Genomic DNA, 23138 nt, shown 5'->3' on the forward strand with positions numbered 1-23138 from the left:
CCTCACTATGACCATGGTAGTGAGATTATTAAGCTTAGTTGTTGCCTTCAGTATTTGTTTCCACAGACATTACGAAGAAAGCTTTTTACTTTGGCATTTCTGTAATACGGCACCATTTATGGCTGTCTTCACTTATAATAACCTTATTAAACAACCATCTTTAGGGCTGGCAGTCTACAAAGTGAGGAGGGTCAGTCTGCTTAGTAGTGGTTAATGGCCCAATCAAAATTTGAGTTATGTCGTTTTTTTTCTTGCATTTTCTTGATTTAGAAGCTAACGTATGCCCACATTTCTAATTTAGCCAAACATATCTTTCTGACAAATACAAAATCTCAAGAAGGAAAAAGATTTTTGCCATTCAATCTATCCTTTTATCATTTTTGGATAATCATGCAGCCGATCTAATGATTCCACAAACTTGCAGTGTGCCGATATTTTTCCCTGTTGCAGACTAAGTCTTTCCAAAGGATAATCTAATTCATTTTAGGCTGAGAGAGAATAAACCCTATGCTAAAAAGCAAACTACAATTTTTTGCTCTTTGGGCTGAAAGACCCCGGCACAGAATACAGAAGAATATATTGAATTCAACAGCAAGTAAGCCTAAAGAAACAGGGAACTTTTAATTAATATACTTTGGAAGGTCCAAACATGTAGAAAAATCACAAAACAAAAATGTTAGCCATTAAAGAGAATTTTATTTAAAAAAAAAATCATTATCTTGTGTTTCAGATACACAGGTATAAGAGAAATTCAGATGGTGAAAACTCCTTTTCCAGCTACTGTTCCCAGGATGGTCAGTACTGGTTTCGAAACTGGTTGCTCAGGCCTTGCAGCTCTGTGACGAGGGCGTCTATCGCTGCTGCTTCATCAGCTAACTCCCGGGAAATTTCTCCACTTGTCACATCTGTAAAAAGTTGCTGCAACATAAAGAACAAAGCAGAACTATCAAAACAATGACAATTTCTCTAAAATAAAATAGGTACAGAGGATAGAATTAAAAACTCCCTGATCAGGGTGCCTGGGTGGCTCAGGTCATGATCTCAAGGTCCTGGGATCGAGCCCCGCATCAGGCTCTCTACTCAGTGGGGAGCCTGTTTCCCTTCCTCTCTCTCTGCCTGCCTCTCTGCCTACTTGTGATCTCTCTCTGTGTCAAATAAATAAATAAATAAAATCTTGAAAAAAAAAAAAAAAGATGCTTCTTAAAAAAAAAAAAAATTCCCTGTATCTAATAATACCACATGATAGTAACAATGGTTAGTGTTTGTTCTGTTCACCAAACTGGAAATGCAAGCTGCAAAGTTAAACCGGGCATCAGAAACACGCCTGAGCTGGCAAATTCAAATGAGCTCTGCTCTTCAAAATGGTTGCCCTGAACACTGGTTATTCTTTTCTTTTTTTTTTTTTTAAGATTTAATTTATTTATTTGTCAGAGAGAGAGAGAGAGAGAGAGAGAGAGCCCAAGCAAGGGGAATGGCAGGTAGAGGGAGAAGCAGGCTCCCCACTGAGCAAGAAGCCCGATGCAGGACTCGATCCCAGGACTCTGGGATCATGATCTGAGCTAAAGGCAGAGGCTTAACCAACTGAGCCACCCAGACGTCCTCTGGTTATTCATTTCAATGTTATATGATGGTTTCAGGATGAATGGACATTCTTCATCCAAAAAACCCCCAAATCTATTCATTGTGTATACAAGCAAAGTGAATATATTTTATATTCAAGCTCATACACATCATACCCCTTTATGCTAATTACTGGACAACTAATTGTTGCTTAGGACTCAGAGGCTCAAAGATTATCAGGATTTGGTAAAAGCAAAGAAGCCCAGCATATTAAAGTAAAAATAAACGTTCCCTCTTCCTGTAAAAGGACTTGCCTTGGGAGGCACACTGCAACACACTTTGATAAAGCTGCCATAGCGGAGGCATTCTGGAGGGCCTTTCTACCTGGAACTGCCTGCTGAGCCAGGACAGGCACCCAACAAAATGAACTTCAGGATTTTAAGACCACACTGTGTATGTATGGGTGTGTTGATCAGAAATGTAATTTACTCAACACGCTGTCTTTTTAAAAAATTGTACTATTTATTTATTTGAGAGAGAGAGCGCGTGCGCACATGCGTGCAAATGGTGGGGTGGGGAGGGCACAGGGAAAGAATCACAAGCAGACTCCATGCTGAGCACGGAGTCCAACACAGGGCTCAATCCCAGGACCCCTAAGATCATGACCCAAGCCAAAATCAAGAGTGAGCCGCTTAACTAAATGAGCCACCCCGGCGCCCCACTATTTATCTTTTCCATCGGACCTGACTTGATGACTTGCTTACCATTACCATATGACTATTTACTATCACAACCACAGATGATAGGACAAGTCTTCTGATGGTTGTTCTAAAAGAGAGCCCCAGAGATGTTTTGAGTGATGGTATGATCACTGGGACAAGCTTAGAGCTTCACACAGTGATTTTTAGAGCCAAGAGCAACCACTGAATGCAGGACTTCATCAATGTTCAGCAAAGATCTGTCACATTACCGTGTAGTCACACTGTGCACAGCACTTCATAAGAGAGTGACTTAAGAACTGTTACAATGTGATCAGTAGAGAAAACACCTTTTAGAAAAGTAATGTAGGGCGCCTGGGTGACTCAGTTGGTTAAGCATCTGCCTTCGACACAGGGTCCTGGGATCAAGCCCTGGATCGGGCTCCTTGCTCAGCGGAGAGCCTGCTTCTCCCTCTCCCTCTGCCTGCCACTCTGCCTACTTGTGCTCTCTACCTCTCTCTCTATCAAATAAATAAATAAATAAAATTTTAAAAAAGTAACCTAGACTCAGATAGCATATTTTATTTTTACTAAGTATTATAGTGTTTGCAAATCATCATGAATCTGCATCACTCCCCTACAAACTAAAGAGGAAGGAGAGAGAAACTGGGGCTTAGAAAGAATGGATTATTTGCTGAGGATCCCAAAACGTGCAAGCAGTAAAGTCTGTCCTGTCTCCAGGATTTCTGGCATTTTCCCCAACAGCCCTCATGCCCACTGCAGCAGGTCTGTGCAGTGACCCCGGTGGGTGGTGGGATGGGGGGGGGGAAGGACGATGCACTGGATGATGTCAGGTAAGTCTCTAGGCTCTATGTGTTTATTTCCATGAAATCCCTGGCCTGGAAAGAAAAGATCAGAGATTGGTACAAACCAAGCTTACTACAAGCTATTTAATAGAGCTATCCGATTTTGTTTTCACCATTTAAAGTGCTCTAAAAAAAGTGTTTGGGGGATCCCAATTCAGCTGAGCAAACCCAATCTGTTTTTAAAAAAAAATTGGAAAGGCATATGCTCTACTACAAAATCAGAGACTCCCAAATATTCTAGCAAGAACATGGTTTCAAAGGAGGCGTGGGGAGGCAAGTTTTCCCAGTTAGGATCTAATGAGAACAAAATCTAAATCTAGATGATGCTCTGAGGCCTCCTTTTCAATGTCGGGGAATCTTCCACAAAAGGGAAGACAGGCAGTACCTGCACAGACTAGACTACTTAGGTAGGTACAGATTTATGTAAAATTAAGAACTTACAAGAAAAAGCTTTGCACAGAGATACAGAAACTAGTAGGGAATCTCCTGAGAAAATAAACAATCATAGGTAGGTTAGTGATCTAACCAAAACTAGGAAACCTAGCTCCCCATTTGAGAGGGAAAGTCACAGGAAAAGCTTGCTACCTTGACCTTCTTTGAGCGCTGGTGCAGTTTTATGAGAGATACAAAATTCTGAAGTTATCCTACCAAACTGGGAGGAAATACAGTTCTTCCTGGTACAATCGGGTTCCAGTTTGCAGATTAAAAAGTATAGTAAAGCAAATTAATATTCTGAAGAGGCAAAAATGATGCCCTCATCTGAAAAGATCAAGCAATTAATAAAAAGCCACACATACTCTGGGAAGGTTTTTACATATGTCCGGAAGTGACCTTCACCTACCATAGACTTGCTTTCAGAAGTGTTAGAATTCATTTACAACCCAAGATTAAATAGTGAAGGCAAGCAAAAATGAGAAAAGAAACCACTGAATCGTGCTAGAAACTATATTCCTTGGGGCACCGGGGTGGGTCATTTGGTTAGGGGCATCTGCCTTCGGCTCAGGTCATGATCCAGGGTCCAGGAAACAAGCCCTGTTTCTGGCTTCCCTCCTCTGCTAGGAGACTGCTTCTCCCTCTGCCTGCTCTGTGCTTTCTCTCCCTCACCAATAAATAAATTAATTAAGAGAAAAGAAGAAGAAAAAAAAGAAAAAAGAAAAGAAAAAGGAAAGGAAAGGAAAGAAAAGAAAAGAAAAGAAAAGAAAAAGAAAAGAAAGGAAAAGAAAAAAAGAGAAAACTATATTCCTTTACAGTTTGCTTCCAGGGGTATAATCCACACCTGACCACGAAGATCTCCCAGGCTCCGCCCCATACCTGACCGGCCACAGGCAGACACTCCGGGCTCCAAACCAGTTCCCTCAGGGATTCTCAGGTGTCCCCTGCCCAGCGCTAATTCATAAGGTGGCATTTGTAGATCGACAGTAAATGTTTCAGTTGTCAAGCCTGAGTCACTCACCTACCTTAGTCTTTGTGAAACCCATATACCACCTACTTAATATTTGTCTCTAAATCAACTTTTTAAACTTAAATAGAAGTCTTTCTTTTTCAGAGGAAACATTACATTACTGTAAGTGAAAAATGAGGAATAATGTTCATGAAGATGTAGGTCTGAGGTGCTAGTTAAACTTTTTCTAACATGTGTTGAAATAAATATACATGAAAATCAAAAGTTCAGCCAAGTGCTACCAGTGGCATATATGTCATACTCTGGAAAAAGTGACAATCAGGAGAAGAGCATTGTTTTCATTTAAATTCAAGAAAGCAGTAGGGCTGCGTTATTAACTTCAAAGACTCCCGAGTTACCCAGGTGAAGGGTGGTCTAGCCGTGGGGCCGCTAATACCCCCACCGGTACAACCGACCACCTGGGGGCCGACGTCTAGACCATCACGTGGCCCGAATATTACCCCTGACGTAAAGGAAGATTTAAGAGCAGCCGCTCATGGCACAGACTGTCTTTCCGGGGGCACTGGGGTTAACTCACACCGCACTCTCACCTTTGCCTTAGATGACAAGCCCTGCAAATTGAGTCGAACTGAGGAAAGCACCTGCACAGCCTCCTGGGGACTGGACTTGTTTTTACTGTGTTTTATAGCCACTGCAACATAAATACGGGAGAAAACATGTGTTAAATGGTGCTAACGATCATTTACAAGTGCCCAAACCAATAACTTGATTAGGATTTTATAGTACATACTTCAGGAATATTCCCACATGGACAGATTTTGTTTTGGTAAAAGGACAACAATTATGTGCATAATTCCCCGCACTGTCCTTCCTCACACTTACTGCTAACCGGAGAATTGTGAGGGGAAGTAGGTTATTTTTGGTAAGTTACAGATCACTGGGAAGAGACTCTAAACACACACACATACACACGTGAAATTACACAAAAAGAGACGAAATCTAACTGAATACAAGGTACACGGAGGGCAAAACCAGAGGGAGGAGCTCTTTCGTGTGGCTCCCCGGGGCACCAGGTCCCTAACGGGGACTCACAGTTGCCAATGACACCAGCCCAGTGAAGTGACATTGGGTATTTACAGCTCAATTCTCACTGCATTCTCCTACTCAGGATTTACTACCCATTCCAGAGGAAGTGGCTTCCACAACCTACGTGCTTGCGTTCAGCGAAGTGACCACACTAGGGCTCTCAGGTGCCTGAGTGGCGCTTGGCGTCAGCAGGGAGTGGGAGAGAACCGAGTCACTCACGCGTGACAACCCCGCCGCCCGCGTGCCAGAGCCCATCTTCCTAAACAGCGAAATCATGCTAGCACAATAATCCTAGCAGAAGGCCTCGCTATTAATGCTTCGTAAGAACAAGTAAAGAGCTCTGTAAAAACACAGCACCTGACGTCTCTCCACTGGCTTGTGTTTTTGTTCTAAACTATGCTTGCCACAAAGCACACTGAGGACCAGATCCTATTTTAAAACTACATGAAACAGTGCAATGGTGAAAGTCGCTTGGTACCCCAGACATTAGACCAGGAATGGAAAACAGGTGTCTCTCTTGCATGTAAACTCTCATCAACGGGTGGGGATTGCCTGTGCCTGGCAAAATCATTGTATCATTAATGAATATCTTCCATGGTTGGTGAGAACCAGGTTTGACAATTCTCATTTCAAAATAATTATTAGACTTTGATGTTTCTCAGCTAAGGGTTGAAGCAATGCACGGTCACCAACAATGTGCAACTCGTCTTCAAAGGGCACAGTCAACCTGGAGATAGTGAGGATTATGATGTCTGTGTCCCTGAGGAGAAGAATGTTGTAACTACCACAGCTGGGGTCGCTGGCCTGTTAAATATGTAGGAACGTATCAGAAACAGCCGTGACTCTTTTTTTCAATCCTTATTTTCATTCTGGAAAGAAATTAAGAAAAAAATAGAGCAAAAAGACAAAAACACTATTATACCCCTCGCTCAATCCCTTTGCACTAGAGACAAAGGTAAGGGTTCTAGAAAGGGAGAGAAATAAAATGCTATTTCAAATCAGCAGGAAATCCAAGAGAGCAGTGCCTCCTCCAGGCAGACGCTAAAGTGCATAACTATTATTTTGAAAGTCCCTGGGTGGCAAAGAAGGACCCAGCTTTTGTCCACCCTTTCCCAGAAAACAGAAGAGCAGAAACTGTAAATGAATAGCTCCCAGATAATACAAATGGGTACACAATGACAACACTGTCACAGAAAGGTCTCGAGCCCTATGGACAGACATTGCAGTGTCTTTCTTCCGAAGTACCTGGCTACTCTTCAAAACAGCAGCCCAAAAGGGAGAAAATCATGCGGAGATTTTTTTTTAATGTTACATTTCTTTTTCAGAATTGAGCATGGTGGACAACAGTACTGGGGAGAAACATTAAAAAAAAGAGAGAATAGAATAACAAAGACACCCAGTTCATTCCTCAACTGAGCACTGGTCTACAAAAGCAACAAAGAAAAGGTGAATCTAAATCTAAATTTTCATAAATCTAAAATATCACCAGAAATTAAAGCTGAGCATCCACTCACAGATGCTTAAAATGCTTTGGGAACACCAATGTCTAATTTGTTAAAGTCAGAAGGAATTTAGAAGAATAGAAGGTTGTTTTTCTCCCAGTATTGCCCTGATGAAAAAATGGTGCCGAAAATAGCTTAAAAACAACTTGTAGTACAAAATGAGGATTTTATTCCCGCAGTACTTATTTCCTTACCCTGTGCATTTGTATTTGATAGGTTTAATAGTATCACTTAGTGATAACAGAAAGTATCTTGGCTTTGACTGTTACGAAGCTAGCTGTTCACAGAAATGTTTAGGGTTGGCAAGCTCAAGTAGATAAGATAAATTCTTCCAAGGAGATTGCCCCTTGCTGTAATTATGTACATAATACACCTAGGTATGGGTTTCCTCAAACATGGTACTATATTCACAAAGGTCACAGGCCTCAGGACTGAACTCCATCTGAGCCCACCCACCATGAGGCCAGCATAAGCCACATGAACTGCAGCCACATTCCACGGGTCTATCAGCAATGACCTCCACCTTGTCTACTCTGAATTTCAGCTGGACAGAGTTTGGCATGTCTCTCTGATCTGTCAAGGGGTAGACGGGCCAGATAACTGAATATTTATATCCTTTTTGTCAGTGATATCAAAGAATGTAAGTAGAATTATCAAGTACAAAGCCCATTTCTAAACTGTTCGAATGTTCTGTGACTTCTTTAGAGACACAAACTTTACTCTTGTTCTTCATTTTTCTCTTTTTAGTTTTGAGGGCCTTATCAGACAGCTCAGCTCCTCTACCCCAGAAGGAACAGGGTTGCGGTGAGAAGGTCAGGGATTTACATTTCAACCAGGTGCAAGATACTTTTAAGTGTTTAAATACATCTTCATTTATTCTTTCTAACAAGAAGGTAGGCATTGTCCCCATTTTACAATGAGGGAACTAAGGCTCAGAGGAGTTAAGTGATCTACCCAACACCACCCAGCAAGTACAGGGCAGAGCTGGTTCTGGAGCTCAGGTCTCCCTGATTTCAAGGGTCTGCCCTTGTCGGCTCCCCAATACTGTAACTGTTAGTTGCCAGAAAAGTTAGAAGAGGACTTTAGGATAGGTTCATAGCTCTGTGATTCAATTCTTAACACAGTGGCTTCATTATTTTATTTCAACTGCATTCCCAGGGCATCACACATCCATACTCAATTCTAAATATAAAAACGCATTATTAAATTTAACTGGCATATTTTTCATTAATGCAAATAATGAAAAGGGGCCTTTATCTGGAATATACCCAACAGGCGTGCAACCTTGTATGTAATGTTATCTCTCCCCTCAAATATCACCCACTTAAATTTCCCAAAGGCAGGGATAGGATTATATTTTTTATTTCTTTCGCATATGCCATAGGTCTTTGTACATTGCTGTTCTCCAGTAATCTATGTATTTTTGGAGAAAAAATATTTTCATTTATAAAGGAAGACTACAAGTAAAGAAATGTTAACAGATTTCCTTAATACTACACAATCAACACAAACAGACGGTGTGCTTGAAAGTCGGACACAGCTGGGAAGGTCCTTCCCATCTTGAAAGCTCCTAATACTGGTCACTTACACTCGAACGGTACTTAAGTCTCTGCCCTTCCTACCATTCCAGCCTCTATTTGCTCCTATTGCTCCAAAGTGCTTACCCAGTAGCTGGTCTTAAAAAGATTCGCAGCACGAAATATGGCTATTTCCATACAACGAAATAATCTGAACTTATCTGTAATGGAACTTCACTTTTGACAAATTCTTTTTCAGTAAAAATACAATAAGATGTGGCAGGAATATCAAACATTACATCAAGTACCATGTGCGAGTCCTAAGGCTCTGTGCACCACTTCCTTAAATGATGTCATGTCTTTCTCCCAACAACTGGACTGTGTGTCACACTTGTATGCCTTAGAGAGATACTGGAACGCCTGAGGACAGAAAAAGAACAGTGTTCAGAATAACAAAGAGAATTCACATTTCCAAGTCGGCTTCCTGGAGGTCATGTGGAACTAATTTCAATTTGAGAAACTAGCATCTGTGTTATGTAGCACGATCTTTATTATTCTCATCAAAGAAGGGGTACAGACGCAATCAAGTAGATGTATCTGGACAGAGAAACTTCCCTCCAAACAGAGAAACAGAGATGCCAGGTTTGGAAACCTAGAAGAAGGGCACACACCTTTCCTCAGCACCCGTAGCCATCAGCTTAAGAGCCCGGTTAAAAGAATGAGGCATGAACTCGATAGCACCTACAGAGTCACCAAGAGGCGTGTGTACTCACAGAAGTTTAAAACACTTTCACAGCCCCATCCCTGCAGATTCTTGAGGGAGAAGTCACCGATCAGAGAATTCAGACTCCCCTTGAGTCCATACATGCATACAAAGGGGTAGAGCACATCATTCAAGAAGAAGTGGAAGCACAGAAAGTAGGAGTGTGTGCCCGCGTGCGTGTGAGTGTGTGTTCTCCGGGCTGACAAGCCATGGTGGAAGCCAGCTGTGGACTGCGGGAGGAGAGATGGCCAGGAATCCCACAGATGAGCTGGACTGCAGCGAATTCCAAACTCATGCAAGGAGTACATTTGATTTGTTGTGGATATTTTGAAAAGAACAGAAAACAATGATTTCAACCTTGGAAACTCTGGGGGCTCCTTTGGGTTCTAAGATAAGAGGCCAAAGGCATAAGTTGAGTGTAACTGGTACTCTCGTGCACTTTCAAGAAAGGGGCAGGGTAACCTCTGTACAGCCTTTTGTGTTCAAAGCGCTCCTTCCATGGTCTTATCTCATGCCCTTTTCTCTTTTCCTTCCAAGGCCCCCATCTCAGATCTAAACCCTCTTTTGTCACTGGGCCCCATCTACCTCAGTCTTAAGCAAGGAGCCTGCAGAAAGGGCTGAGAGTAAAGCATGTGAACAGCTGCTTGCCACAGCTCCAGTCGGGGAGCAGGCTGGAGGGACCCTTTTGCAGGAAATGGAGAACAATTATGTAAGAAAAATTCATGGAAAGTAAATAAGATGAATGCTTGCAAGTCTTAACCTGCCCGCCATTCAAAGTGCTTACGTTAAAGATTCTGAATAAAGATTCGGAAAACCTGAGCATATCCATCATCCTTTTTGAGCTAATTTAATTCTTCCCCCAACCATCGAAGGAGGAGATCTGCTACATGTAATTCAAACAAAAGGCAAGCTCCCGCGAGGACTGGAAGAGGACTTACCTTTTCAATTTCATCAGGCTTTTCACTCTGCCCATTTCCATACACTGCGGCATACAGCCTCCAGATTTCTCCATCATTCGTCACTCTTGAAGTCACTCTGCCAAGTAACTCCCGCAGCTTTCCTCTGAGGGCAGTTGCGACATCTCCACTTCGATCGGTTACCCCGTCAACCACTGCCCTGACCAGAATTTTAAGGACCTTAAAAAATGCACAGAAAAAACTGGTAAGCTAGAAACAACAAAAAACAGTAACAAAAAAACAAGGGGCTACCATCGCCATTATCAAGGACAGTGATGGTGAAAAACCTTGAGACCCACTGGAATATCACCTTTACGCTTTTTAAAAATAAACATGGAGGTACCTGGGTGGCTCAGTGGGTTGGGCCTCTGCCTTTGGCTCAGGTCATAATCTCGGGGTCCTGAGATTGAGGCCCGAGTCGGGCTCTCTGCTCAGCGGGGAGCCTGCTTCCCCCCACCTCTCTCTGCCTGTCTCTGTGCCTACTTGTGATCTCTGTCAAATAAATAAATAAAATCTTAAAGAAAACAAAAATAAACAGGGAGCCATGCTGAACCACTCTCTAGAATCACATGCTGATTCACCTGGGCTCCCTTTTAAGGTTCCTTAGAGGGCATGAAGCCTTCTCATTCTGAGCACTCTCTCTGAATGCTCTGACTGACACCTGTAGCTTTTAGGAATGTCAGCTCAGACTCACGGTCCTTTTTATACACAGCAATAAAAATGGACAAGAGAACATTCAATTGTGTTTTTTCTTTCTCGTTTGGAAAAGATACCTTATCTCTGCCTGTAAATTCACATTACAACCCCATATATGTAGTTCTAGTTCTGAAAATACAGAATTCTTATTACAATCCCACTCATGGTTTTAAATCTAAAAGTAACAGTGCATAAGAGACTGTGTGGATACACACTACTGTCAAGTGATCACTCTTCAAACATTTCAAGGATTAACATGTTTTAAAAGGAATGGTCTATTAAAATAGTTACTGTCCAGTACAAATAAAGCCTACTAAATTAGTAAAATACTTTGCTTTCTCTGGGATCAGACAATTGGCCCAACATCCCATCCTCTCACTTTACCCAAAGGAGGAGATGGGGGAGAGAACTTTAAGCTTTCTTACAATAAAAATGGAGAGTGGCAGTGCAGGTGCTGGAGAAGAGAGTATATGTGGATATTTGGTGGTGTGTGAAGGGAACAGAAGGGTGAAAGGGTAAGGAGGTGGCATGTCTAGATGAACAGGGGCAGGTAGGGCGAAGGGAACTTCAGACAGGTAGATACCAAAGCCTCTACAAAATTCACATGCAGATGTCACAAGAAGAGAGTGGGACCTTGAACAGGAGTGAAAGCAATGACAGATGTCTTCATACTCTCTACCTGTATGTTCAGCGGCCAGTTAAATGAGCTTACAAGAAAGTTCTATAAGGAGGAACAGATAATAGAAGTCATTCCTGGCCATGACAGATATTGCCTAAAGAAATGCTGTTGGTTAAAATCAGATTACAGATAGAATCCTAGGGAACACTACACTTAAAGGAAGGTAAACAGGGGTCTATGCATAAGCAAGACTAAAAAGGAGTCCATGGAAAGACGGGATAAAGTGATGTCATGGAAACCAAGGGAGGAGGAAGTACGAAGAGCACAGCTACAAAGTTTAGGGCTGGAGGACGCTACTGAATTCAGCAATTACAAAGGATTAGTGACTGTATCCAGAGTTAAAGCCGGAAGAAAGGCAGGAGACATTGCGATTTCAGACAAGAGGCTTCAAAGAGAGAGAAAAACATGAAAACCAAGACAACTATTAGTATCATAAAAGACAGAAAGTAAAAAAAGACCCCAATCCTAGTAGCCCGTAACACTCATTTTGAATATTATATGTATGGGCATAGAATGTTAATAGAGAATATTCATTTAACCAAAAACTTTAATGTAAATATACTGGGAAGATAAGAAAGAGAAGTAGCACTTGGGGTGCCTGGGTAGCTCATTCGGTTGAGCATCTGACTCCTGGTTTTGGTTCAGATCTCGATTTCAGGGTCATGAGATGGAGCTCCATGTGATTGAGCTCCACACTCAGCTCTCTCCCTCTCCCTCCCCCTCTGCTCCTCCCTACCACCTGTGCTCTGGTGCTCTCTTAAATAAATAAATGAATGAATGAATGCATGCAGGAATGAATGAATAAATAAAATCTATTAAAAAATATATCCTTTAAAAACCAAAAAGAAAGAGAAGCAGCAGAGATGTTGATATGAGAGTTAGGTCCTTGATTACTGTAACAGTCAACCGATAATACCTAAATTTGGTTAATAAAGAGTAGTAATGTATATATTATGAAATATAGAAATGTACAAATGGCAAAAGAAACACTATATACTATATACTAACTCCTTTAGAGAGCAGGATCTTTAGGACTAGAAAGGGGTAGAGCAGGAAACTGTTGTATTTTGTTATAAGCCTTTGACTACTATTTAAGTTGTATATATGTATGTACTATTTTCATAAAATAAAAATTTAATTTAGGGGCGCCTGGGTGGCTCAGTGGGTTAAGCCGCTGCCTTCGGCTCAGGTCATGATCCCAGGGTCCTGGGATCGAGCCCCAAATCAGGCTCTCTGCTCAGCGGGGAGCCTGCTTTCCCCTCTCTCTCTGCCTGCCTGTCTGCTACTTGTGATCTCTCTGTCAAATAAATAAATAAAATCTTTAAAACAAAACAAAAGAGACCTAAAGAAAAACAGAATCCGTCACCATGGTAGCTACCCTCAATCCCTCCCCACCATCTCCGCCATGAGCATCACTATGTGCCAAGACCTGCGCGGAGCCCATGACCAACCTGATCACATTTGGTTCTCACAGGGACCTTAGCACGCAGGTACTTCATTCTCTACACTTTACAAATAAAATAAAATAAAAAATAAAAAAGGCAAAATGTACTTTCTCTGGGTCCCATAGCAAGTGAGGCACAGAGAAGGTTTTGAACGCCAGTGGTATTTGACTCCTGAGCTTTGATGGAGATGATGGGAAGACAATAATGGTAGATAACACTTCCAAATATATATGTAAAAGAGACAGAGACACAGAGACAGTGACAGAGACAGAGAGACGAAGAGAGCATGTGAGCATGCTCGAGAGCCAGGGCCTCTATGAAGGCACAATCCTCCTGACAGTCCTGTGAGGAAGGTGCTCTGATTATCTGCATTCTGCAGATGCAGACACTGGAGCACAGAGGAGTCAAGTAACTTCGCCAAGGTCACACAGCTGGGGAAGGCACAGTTGGATCTGAACCCACAGTCCAGGTCCTGGGTCTTGCCTCAAGCATTCGTTGTGTTCATTTACAAGGTACAGCTCCTTATTCCTGTTATTTCTTCCCTTCTAATAATAAATTCTTTTATACCAGAAAAACCTTTCTTTTATGAAATATGTATACTAGTGACTTTGATCATGTCATTATTTCTTTGCCAAATCTTGAATAGACCAAACCAAACAGGTTTTTGTAGTTTTTCTACTTATTTATTTTTGTTACTTCCCCAAGACATCAGAGCTAATAAAAAATAGAAAGGGAAAAGAAAATTCCCAAACACAAGCACTACTAACACTGCAGTGGCTTTCTTCTACTAATTTTTTACTACGCACAAATTTTTTAATACTATGTAAACAGTCTTATCTTCCTGATTATGTCATGGAATTTTTTCATGTTTTCATATACTCTTTAAAATAGATCATTTTAATAGATTCAAAATATTCCACTGGGTTGACAGACTGCAGTCTGTTTGACAATTTCCCTGCAGTCAGATAAAGACGCTGCTTCCATGTCCTGCCACTGATGTTATTACTATGATAAATGACACTTCACTGCGTATCTAGGTTAGATTTCCAGAACAGGAGCACCTGGCTGGCTCACTCGGTGGAGCATGAGATTGGTGATCTCAGGGTTGTGAGTTCAAGCCCCAACTTGTGTGTAGAGGTTACTTAAAAAAATAGAAAAATTGTTTAAAAAAAAAAAAAGAAGAAGAAAGAAAGAAAGAAAGAAAGAAAAGAAAAGAAAAGAAAAATTCCAGAAACAGAAGTATAGAATCAAAGGAATAAACATTTTAAGACTCCGATGGTGATTCTGATACTTTCTAAAAGGGCTAAATCAAATTAGATCCTATCATTAGTATATGAAAATGTGTCATTTCATTGAATATTACCAGCACTGAGCAGATCATTATCTTTTAAATCTTTGACATTTTGTTCTACTAAAGGCATATGCAGCTATTTTTTTATATTTTATTTCTTTCATTAGTTAGTGTACTTAAATCTCCCTCTAAATGTTTGCTGAGTAAACGTATTTCCTTTTAAAGCTATTTAAATGTTTTCTTCATCTGTATTGAACTCACTTGTTTCTAGTGTGAAAGCGGATTTACTGTTAATCTTCATTACGGAAACAACACAGCCCACAAGCTGATGCACTAATCCGATGCCGGCTCCTCTTTCTGAACCCAACACCGTACACGGCTTGAGAAAGGAGAGAGCGGATGAACCTGAGGCAGAAGCAGCAAACACGTGAGAAGCCATGGGGGAGAAGGCAGCGGAGGGTGGAAGACTGCCAGGTGCCCATGTCCGCAGGTGGGCGCTCTACACGCCACGTGCCATCAGCACGGAGACACTGCCACACTGCAGCGCCAGCCCAGGGCAAGCCGGGGACCTGCGGGCACAGCTGGACAGAGCTCCGGCCGCCTGGCGGGCCCTCCACCTGCAGAGGTGGTTAGAGGGCTACCCAGCAACACGGGCACGGGAAGAAAGCAGTGCCTGGCAGAGAACCGGGAGGTTTCCTGAGGAGCCAGACCACCTGCCGGTGGTGGGAGGTGGCCGTCGTGAAGGCACCCAGGGGTGAGGTTCGCCTTAGGTCCAGACTCACGTGGAAGGGCATCACTTAGGCCCTCCCACCAGCACGTATTACCAGTGGAAACCCAAAATCCCCCCGGGGATCATTAGCCAACGGAGAAAAAAAGAAGACATCTGAAAAGTGCAGCCCTAACGAAATAAAATGAATGGTCTACATGAGAAAGATTCAAATGGTCGTGTGGAGGAAAACATGTTACCTTGTCTCCCTAATACATACTTTCCGGAAGAGAAGAAGGAAAACCAAGGCGACGGTGAGACCTCAGGGGTAACAGCACATATGGGGAAGGAAACAGAGGTTGGGCTGAGCCTGGAGGGGCTGTCACCAAAAGGGGCTCGTCTCACTGGCTGTCACCAATGAGACGAGGAAGCCACAGCTGGTAAGGTAAGAAGCTCGAAATTCTGGAAGACAAGTGAAAGAAGCATTTTGTGGAGGAAGGGAGATCTGTGGGGTTCGACATCACCAATAGGCTGAAGAACTTGAGGACTAACGAGTGTCCCCTGGAAGTGGCAGTAGGGACCTTGCCAACAGTGCAGTTCAGCAGACGAGGAGAGAAAGCCTCATCGGCTTGGGCTCCAAGAGGCCGGGGAGGAGGGCAAGTGGAGCCCATGGAAGGCGCTTCTCCTCCCGAGCTAAAATGCTGCAGAGAAATGGGGTGGCGGCTGGGGGATGTGGCTGTGCACAAGTCACTCCTGCGCGCTTGGAAGGCACTGAGGACGTTCACAGACTAGAGCAACAGATAAAGGCACTTGGTAGTATTGTCCCACTTGTCATGTAGCACAAGTTCTAGCGGCATCTTTTAAACCACAGTGATTATAAGGGAGGACCAACTAGGCTTTTTAACTGAAAACTAATCCTAACGGTCTACTCCAAAGATGATTCTCCAGTCTGTGTTTACTTTCCCGAGGTTCTAGACACCCACGTGGGTAATCTAATGAGAGTTCAGAACCCTCTTTCCAGAATGTGCATATCTGCATACACAAGTCTTTTTCACAGTGTTGCTGATCATCACATCACAATCTCCTAAAGCCTAACAGTGGATCCTTCTTAGAAATTCTACTTTGCAAGAGAGACAGAAAAACCAAGACTCTTTAACTACAGAGAGCAAGCTGATGGTCACCAGAGGGCGGTGGCAGAGGGAGATGGGTGAAACAGGTGATGGGAATGAAGGAGGGCACTTGTGACGAGCGCCCGGTGCTGGACGGAAGTGCTGAGTCACTGCATTGTACACCTGAAACTAATGTAACACTGTATGTTAAACATACTGGACTTGAACAAAAAAGAGAAATCCTAGTTTGTCCACCATGGCAGGGGATTCTGGGCTTCTCTCTCAAAATTGCGTATGACTAAGTTCTATCTGAAAAGCTTTAATTTTCTATCCGCTCCCTCCTCCCTATTCTTACTATCTCCTTCGTCACTTCCACATGTTCAAACATCTGGTGTTGTTGGCTAAAGGCAAGGCATGATGAGTGGCGACATCTCTGGCCTTGGTGCGGCTCTGTGCATGTCACCCCTGCCACCACAACTGCTCCAGTGAGGTGAAGCTGGGTGTCGGGTGCACCCCCGGCGTCTACCAAGCCTGCTATTCTCACAGGCACTGCCTTCTCCCTGAAAAGGGAGCGCAACAGTTGTGGCGGGTCAGCTGTGGTGAATTTGCTTCCTCCCCAAATTCATGTCCAAACAGAACTTGACAAGGTGATCTTCTTTCAAACAGATATAATTTGTGGATCTAATTAGTTAAGATGAGGTTATACCAGGTTAGGGGTTGGGGTTGTCAGGGTTAAAAAACAAACAGAGATTATACCGGATTCGGGTGTGTCCTAAGTTCAGTGACTACCATCCTTCTAAGAAGAGGAGAGGACGGAGAAGGTAGTGCAGAAGCAGGGGAAGAGGGAGAGACAGGAGCGACGCCACCACAATCCAAGGAATGCCAGGAGCCACCAGCATCCAGAGGAAGCAGGGGAAGACTGTTTCCCACAGCCTTCAGAGAGAGCACGGCCTTGATTTCAGGCCTTCTCGGCTCCAGAGTTGAATGGTGAGAATACAATTCTGTTGTCTGGAGACACCATGCTTGTGGTAACTTGTTAGAGCAGCTGCAGGAGACTAATCCGGGAGTGTTGAGTAGAAAGACCCAGACAACACCGAAATCACTGAAACAGTCTCTCCCCAGGGCACTTCCCCAGCTTCTCCTAATCATCTTCCAGGTTCAGTTCAAGAAGCACCAAATGAACAGCTGTCACCTCACAGCCTGTCCCTTCTAGGGATGGTGACCTTTGGCACCCCACTCCAATGGCATCCTTTCCCCATGTGTAGAAATTTCAAATATCAAATCTCTCAAACTTTCCTTTCCTGGGGTATGGTTTTTGTGTCACGATTAAAAATGGTTTCTCCAACCCCAAGCTTATAAAAAAGTATTTGCCATACTTTCTTTTATTTCAGTGCTTTTATGGTTTTAACTTTTTTGGTGATGATGATGATGATGATGATGATGAAGATGAAAGTGGCCGCACTCAGAACACCTGTATGTGCCAAGCACTGTGCCAAGCCCTTTCCACAGATCAACTCCTTTACTCCTCACAACAGTCCTCGAGAGGCAGGCACCATTTTCATCCCCATCTTACAAAAGTGAGGCATAAAGCGATTAAGTTCCCCCAGGCCGTAGGGCTGCAGGCGGGCGGAGGTGGGCTGCAAGCCCGGATTGTCTACCCCCAGAATCTCTGCTCGTATCTACAATGTCATCCTCATTCTCAGGGCACTCCAATTTCAGTATCTGATGCAACTGAATTTACTTTAGTGTAAGCAGTGAGGCAGAGCTTTAGTTTTTTATTCCAGATGCTTGTCCGACCATCCCAATACATATTGAATATTCTATTTTTATCCCACAGACTTAAAATGTCATCTTTATCATGGACCACATTCTCATAACTTACTTGAGTCTGTTTCTGAATCCACTGTTCTGTCACATTTCATTCCTGTAGCAGATAATAGCTCTTTATATAATAAGAGTATTATTAGCTTTTAATCTTTCTTATTTGTTACAAATATTCCGTCACATACTTTTTAAATGTGGTCATAAAAATTCTTTCAAGTTTTCTTTTATTGCTTTAAAGTTCAGAAAATTTGGGAAGTATTTATTTCTATTCCTGATTTTTTTTATGAGATGAATAAAGAGTTTGCATAGAGTTAGTCCATTTGGAATTCATTTGATGTATCATAAAATAATCTAAGTATATTTTTTAAGCCTGGAGGCTTAGAGGGATTTCATTCTCATCGCTATAAACAGCCCTAAAGCTCCTCACATCGTCCCCAAACCAACGCCAGGCCCCGGATGCCCCGCAATGACCTCTTAATCCCTCACTCACATCTCTCATTCATTTAGGTGAGCCAGAACTTTATTCTCTATCCTGAGCCTCTCTCTCCCCTGTCCCAGACTGTGCCTAAGGGATGCGGCAGCAGAGAATGACTGTGGGGAGCCACCTCCAGACCCTGAGGAGAGTTCATGTTTCCTCAGATGGATGAACAGTGATTCCAACGTACACGCCGAGAAATCCCCACAAAGAGAAAGCCGGAACCATCCCCTTCCCCAGTGCTAACCTTGGAATCCAACTTGGAATCCAAGTCTCACCAAAATCTTGGCCGAAAGCACAAGGTGTTGGCCCTTTGCATTCTGGAGGTCTCCAAAGCCGGAAGGAGTGGGATTGCCTGAAGGCCGGTCACAGAAACTTCCAGGAGGGCTCCAGGCCAGGAGTGAAGCCATTTTCCGCCTCCCGGCTTGGCTACCTCCCTGCTCCACTTGGAGCGCTTCACAGGATTTGCTCTGTTTCCTGGCCTGATAACCCCGACCCTTGGCTTCCCCAAACCTTGGTTATCACAGTGAGGTAGGCAGTTTAATATTTGCTTTTTCACGTCTTCAGGGAAAAAAAAGAAATGTCTTCAACTGTGGGAAAGGCATGCCCAGGCTTTTAGGTTAAAAAGACCAGACTTTGGGCTTCAAGTCTTGCCTTTATGACCACTTGCTCTCTCTGAAACATGAGACTTTCTAGTTCACCTTGCTAAGCTGCAGATACCTCAGCAAAAGAAATGGAAATAATACTGACTTTACGAATATAATTTGTGTAAGATCTATCCACGCCATCCCCTCTTTTCTTTCAGGCAACGGCTAGCCGCCACTCGCTGCAGGACCGCAGTCTGGTTGGCAGGCTGCCCCAGTGCCCGTCAACACCACCTCCCCGCTTCCCAAAGAAAACACCAAAGAGAAATCCACACAAAGAACAACATCAATATAAAAGAACACTCTGTATATGATTCTCCGTATATGACATTTAAGAAAAGCCAAACGATAACGATGGTGCTGAAATCAGAAAGCAGTAGCCTGGCCTGGGGGGTAAAGAGTGGTGGTACAATGGACTGGAAAGGGGCCAAAGAGGACTTTCTGTGGTGATGAAAATGTACTTTATCTGTTTTGGGTATTGGCTATATAAGAACACAGAATGATACAGACACATCAACTAACACTTTAGATCTATACATTTTAATACATGTAAATTATGCCCCAATGTTTTAGCAACCGAGCCACCCAGGTACCCCCCATGCCCCAATTTTTAAAAACTTTGTCATATATAGTTCACATACTCACTTATATAATGTAGAAATGTTTTTTTTTTTTTAACATAAACCTTCCCATAGACTTCAAGACATGATACAAAGGAGAAAAACAGGTATACCTAGATGTGATTCCTGTCTTTGGTTCCTACTATGACCATATAATGGGACATGGCTGGTCAAATTATATAACCTCCTTATGTGTCACATTCATCCACTGTAAAATGAGAAATATTTAGTATCCACCTGAAAATACTGAATGCCATATAAAAGATAACCCATGGTAAGTGCCAGAAACATAACAAGCACTTAATATATGTTAATCCCCTTCCCTTCCTCTTCCATTTATAAATAGCAAATGGGGTGTAATACTGCAATACTTAAATTCTTTCCCTGAAATGATCGCCCCAGTCATCAAAGAAGGGGGGGGGCAGGGAGGAGAAAAAGAAAAAAGAAAAAAAATTAACAAATCAACATTAGAATTTACCCTGAGGAAAAAAGCATGGCTATACACAAGGATACTCATGGCATTATTCACAATAGTAAGTACCTGGAAAACTGAGCAGAGGCTAATTATGAAGGAATATGAAATTTTATTTTATTGTAACTAAAATATATATAGCTTAGATATAAACATAAATATGTATTATGACAAAAGCGTTCCTAGGTTTTACTAGGCTATGCATTAATCAAAATTAGGACACAGAAAAAGGAGAAAGTGATATAGTACTCCTTTTATTACAAATACTGAAAAATACAGAATAATTTGTAGCTAACTTCCTACATCTGTATTAAAAGGATTATAAATTTACACATGTACACACACATAACAGAAACTATTAAAATGACAATAACCACATTTATAAAGAACTATATATAAATAAATTTTTTAAGCAAACTAAAATAGAATGAGGTCTGATAGTGTCAAAAATAAGAATATGAGTTTGTTGTTTTTTTTTATTAAAGATTTTATTTATTTGACAGACAGAGATCACAAGTGGACAGAGAGGCAAGCAGAGAGAGAGAGAGGAGGAAACAGACTCCCTGCGGAGCAGAGCCCGATGTGGGACTCGATCCCAGGACCCTGAGATCATGACCTGAGCTGAAAGCAGAGGCTTAACCCACTTAGCCACCCAGGTGCCCAAGAATATGAGATTTTTTGAAAAACACCCTTTGCTAAACTTGTAGCGTCAAATGAAGTAAAATTTTTTTAGCCAAGATAAAAATATTCCAGACAACCTATCAATTGTCTTAGTCCATACTGACTAATTGTAATAAAGCATGATGACAGACAGAAATATTCCATGAAGCTAAATACGACCAAGTCCATCAATAGCCTTTAAGTCTGTCCTTCCATGATGATGACATCACTACAGAGCGATTCTCTCCACACCTGCCAGACACTAAATACTGCCATCAGCATTCTAAGACACTTGTAAGGAAAGCCATTAACAGGTCCTGCCACATTATCTCACTGTGACTATTTCTCCATTACAGGGTGCTCCAGATGATAATTTGGCCTGAGCAAGTTGCTGGTTATCTGGACGTTATGTTCTCAGTAATATTTCTCCAAATCCAAATGTAAACATTAAGCTAAGAGCCTTAAGACATCTTCAAAAGTGCCATTCAAAGAGCTCTGTTTACACGCAATTATTTCTCATAACAGAAACAGTTGGTGGGAGTCCTGTGTGTCGAAGTGGGGGTACAAGAAGGAAGTCTCGAGAACCCCAAAGCTGCCCTTGTTTCTAAAACCACTTAAGTCTTATGGAAACTAATTTCAAACTCACTGAACTATTCGAGTGCAGATGAAACAGTGCTGTACAAACAGAGGAATGTTTCATATTCTGAATTTGGGGAACAAAGGAAGAGTGAGAGGAAAACTAGATTAAAAATACTAGCTGGCTAGAAATTGTTTAAAATTTATTTTCCTTCCAGTGCAGTTAACGCATAGCGTTACCCAGTCTCAGGTGCACATTATAGGGGTTCAACGGCTCCACATATTACAGTGCTCATCACGGTAATTCACTCTTAATCCCCTTCCTCTATTTTACCCGTCGCCTGACACTTCCCCTCTGGTGACCATCAGTTTGTTCTCTGTAGTTAAGAGTCTGTTTTTTCAACAAGTAGAAAAGGCAAAGAACAAAACTGTCTTTAAGGAATATCAGTAGATTCCCCAGGGCCGTGTTCTATGACAAGTCATCAATTTCATCTTCCACTTAGTGATGCTGTCTTCGGTGTTCTCCATCCTCCTAGTCAGTCCATCTACACATTTTTATTTTAAAAATCAATATGCTGAATTCTAAGACCTTTCACTGATAATTTTAAAAAGACATGTTATGCACTCATTTCTGAGTATATAAATTTTACTTATTAATAAATTCTTGTTCTGGGTGATCGTCAAAAAAAAAAAAGAGTCTGTTTTTTAGTTTGTCTCCTTTTTTCCCTTTGTTCATTTTTTTTGCTTCCTAAATTCCACACACGAGTGAAATGATACGGTATTTGTCTTTCTCTGTCTTATTTCACTCAGCATTATACTTTCTAGAATCCATCCATGTTTCTGTAAATGGCAAGAGTTCATTATTTTTTATGACTGCATAGTATTCCATTGTGTGTGTGTGTGTGTGTATGTGTGCGCACGTGCGCGTGTGTGTACACACACAAATACCACATCTTCTTTATCCATTCATCTATCGATGAGCACTTGGGTTGCTTCCCTAATTTGGCTATTGAAAATACTGCTACAATAAACATTGTTGTATCTATCCCTTCAAATCAGTGTTTTTGTATTCTTAGAATAAATACCCAGTAGTGCAAATACTGAATCACAGGGTAGTAATATTTTTAACTCCGAGGAATCTCCATACTGCTTCCCAGAGTAGCTGCCCCAGTTTGCATTCCCACCAACAGTGCACAAGGCTTCCTCTTTCTCAGAATCCTGGCCAACACTTGTTGCTTAGCTGGCCATAAATTTAAACTAAATCCTAGTAATTTTCTTTAGAAAACCAAAAAATTGTCACTTTAGTTCAGGATTAGAATTTTAAATGGAAATCAGAACGTGATTTTTTTCCACAGGTAAAAATTCCTCATGATTAGATTTGCTGGAAGGAGTGAAAAGCTCCATGAACACCAAAATATGTTTGAAAAATCTAAGATAAAAGTTCAATCAAAATATCTCAATTTGTGTTACAAGAAGTTTACACGGGGTAGAGTGGGGTTTCTCTTAAGACATTTTTTTTCCCTTTTCTGAAAAATGCTCAAAATGCATCTCTATGCATTCGGAACTAAGGTTGGATAAATGGAAAGAAAAA

General features: G+C 42.0%; 1 protein-coding gene across 1 annotated transcript in view; it reads right to left on the reverse strand.

Moving 5' to 3' along the window:
• Positions 1-705: 705 nt before the first annotated feature.
• The window catches only part of TTC27 (tetratricopeptide repeat domain 27), a 169858-nt gene continuing 147425 nt past the window's right edge, over positions 706-23138 (reverse strand). Inside the window, exons 17-20 of the mRNA XM_032881906.1 lie at positions 10333-10530; positions 8940-9051; positions 5117-5217; positions 706-918 (exon numbers count right to left, since the gene is read on the reverse strand). Coding sequence (XP_032737797.1) covers positions 796-918; positions 5117-5217; positions 8940-9051; positions 10333-10530 — 534 coding nt within the window. The 3' untranslated portion in view covers positions 706-795. The remainder of the gene's footprint in view (positions 919-5116; positions 5218-8939; positions 9052-10332; positions 10531-23138) is intronic.

Source organism: Lontra canadensis, unplaced genomic scaffold (genome assembly GCF_010015895.1).
Source record: "Lontra canadensis isolate GAN:19392208 unplaced genomic scaffold, GSC_riverotter_1.0 scaffold78, whole genome shotgun sequence".
In the NCBI taxonomy this organism is placed as follows: domain Eukaryota; kingdom Metazoa; phylum Chordata; class Mammalia; order Carnivora; family Mustelidae; genus Lontra; species Lontra canadensis.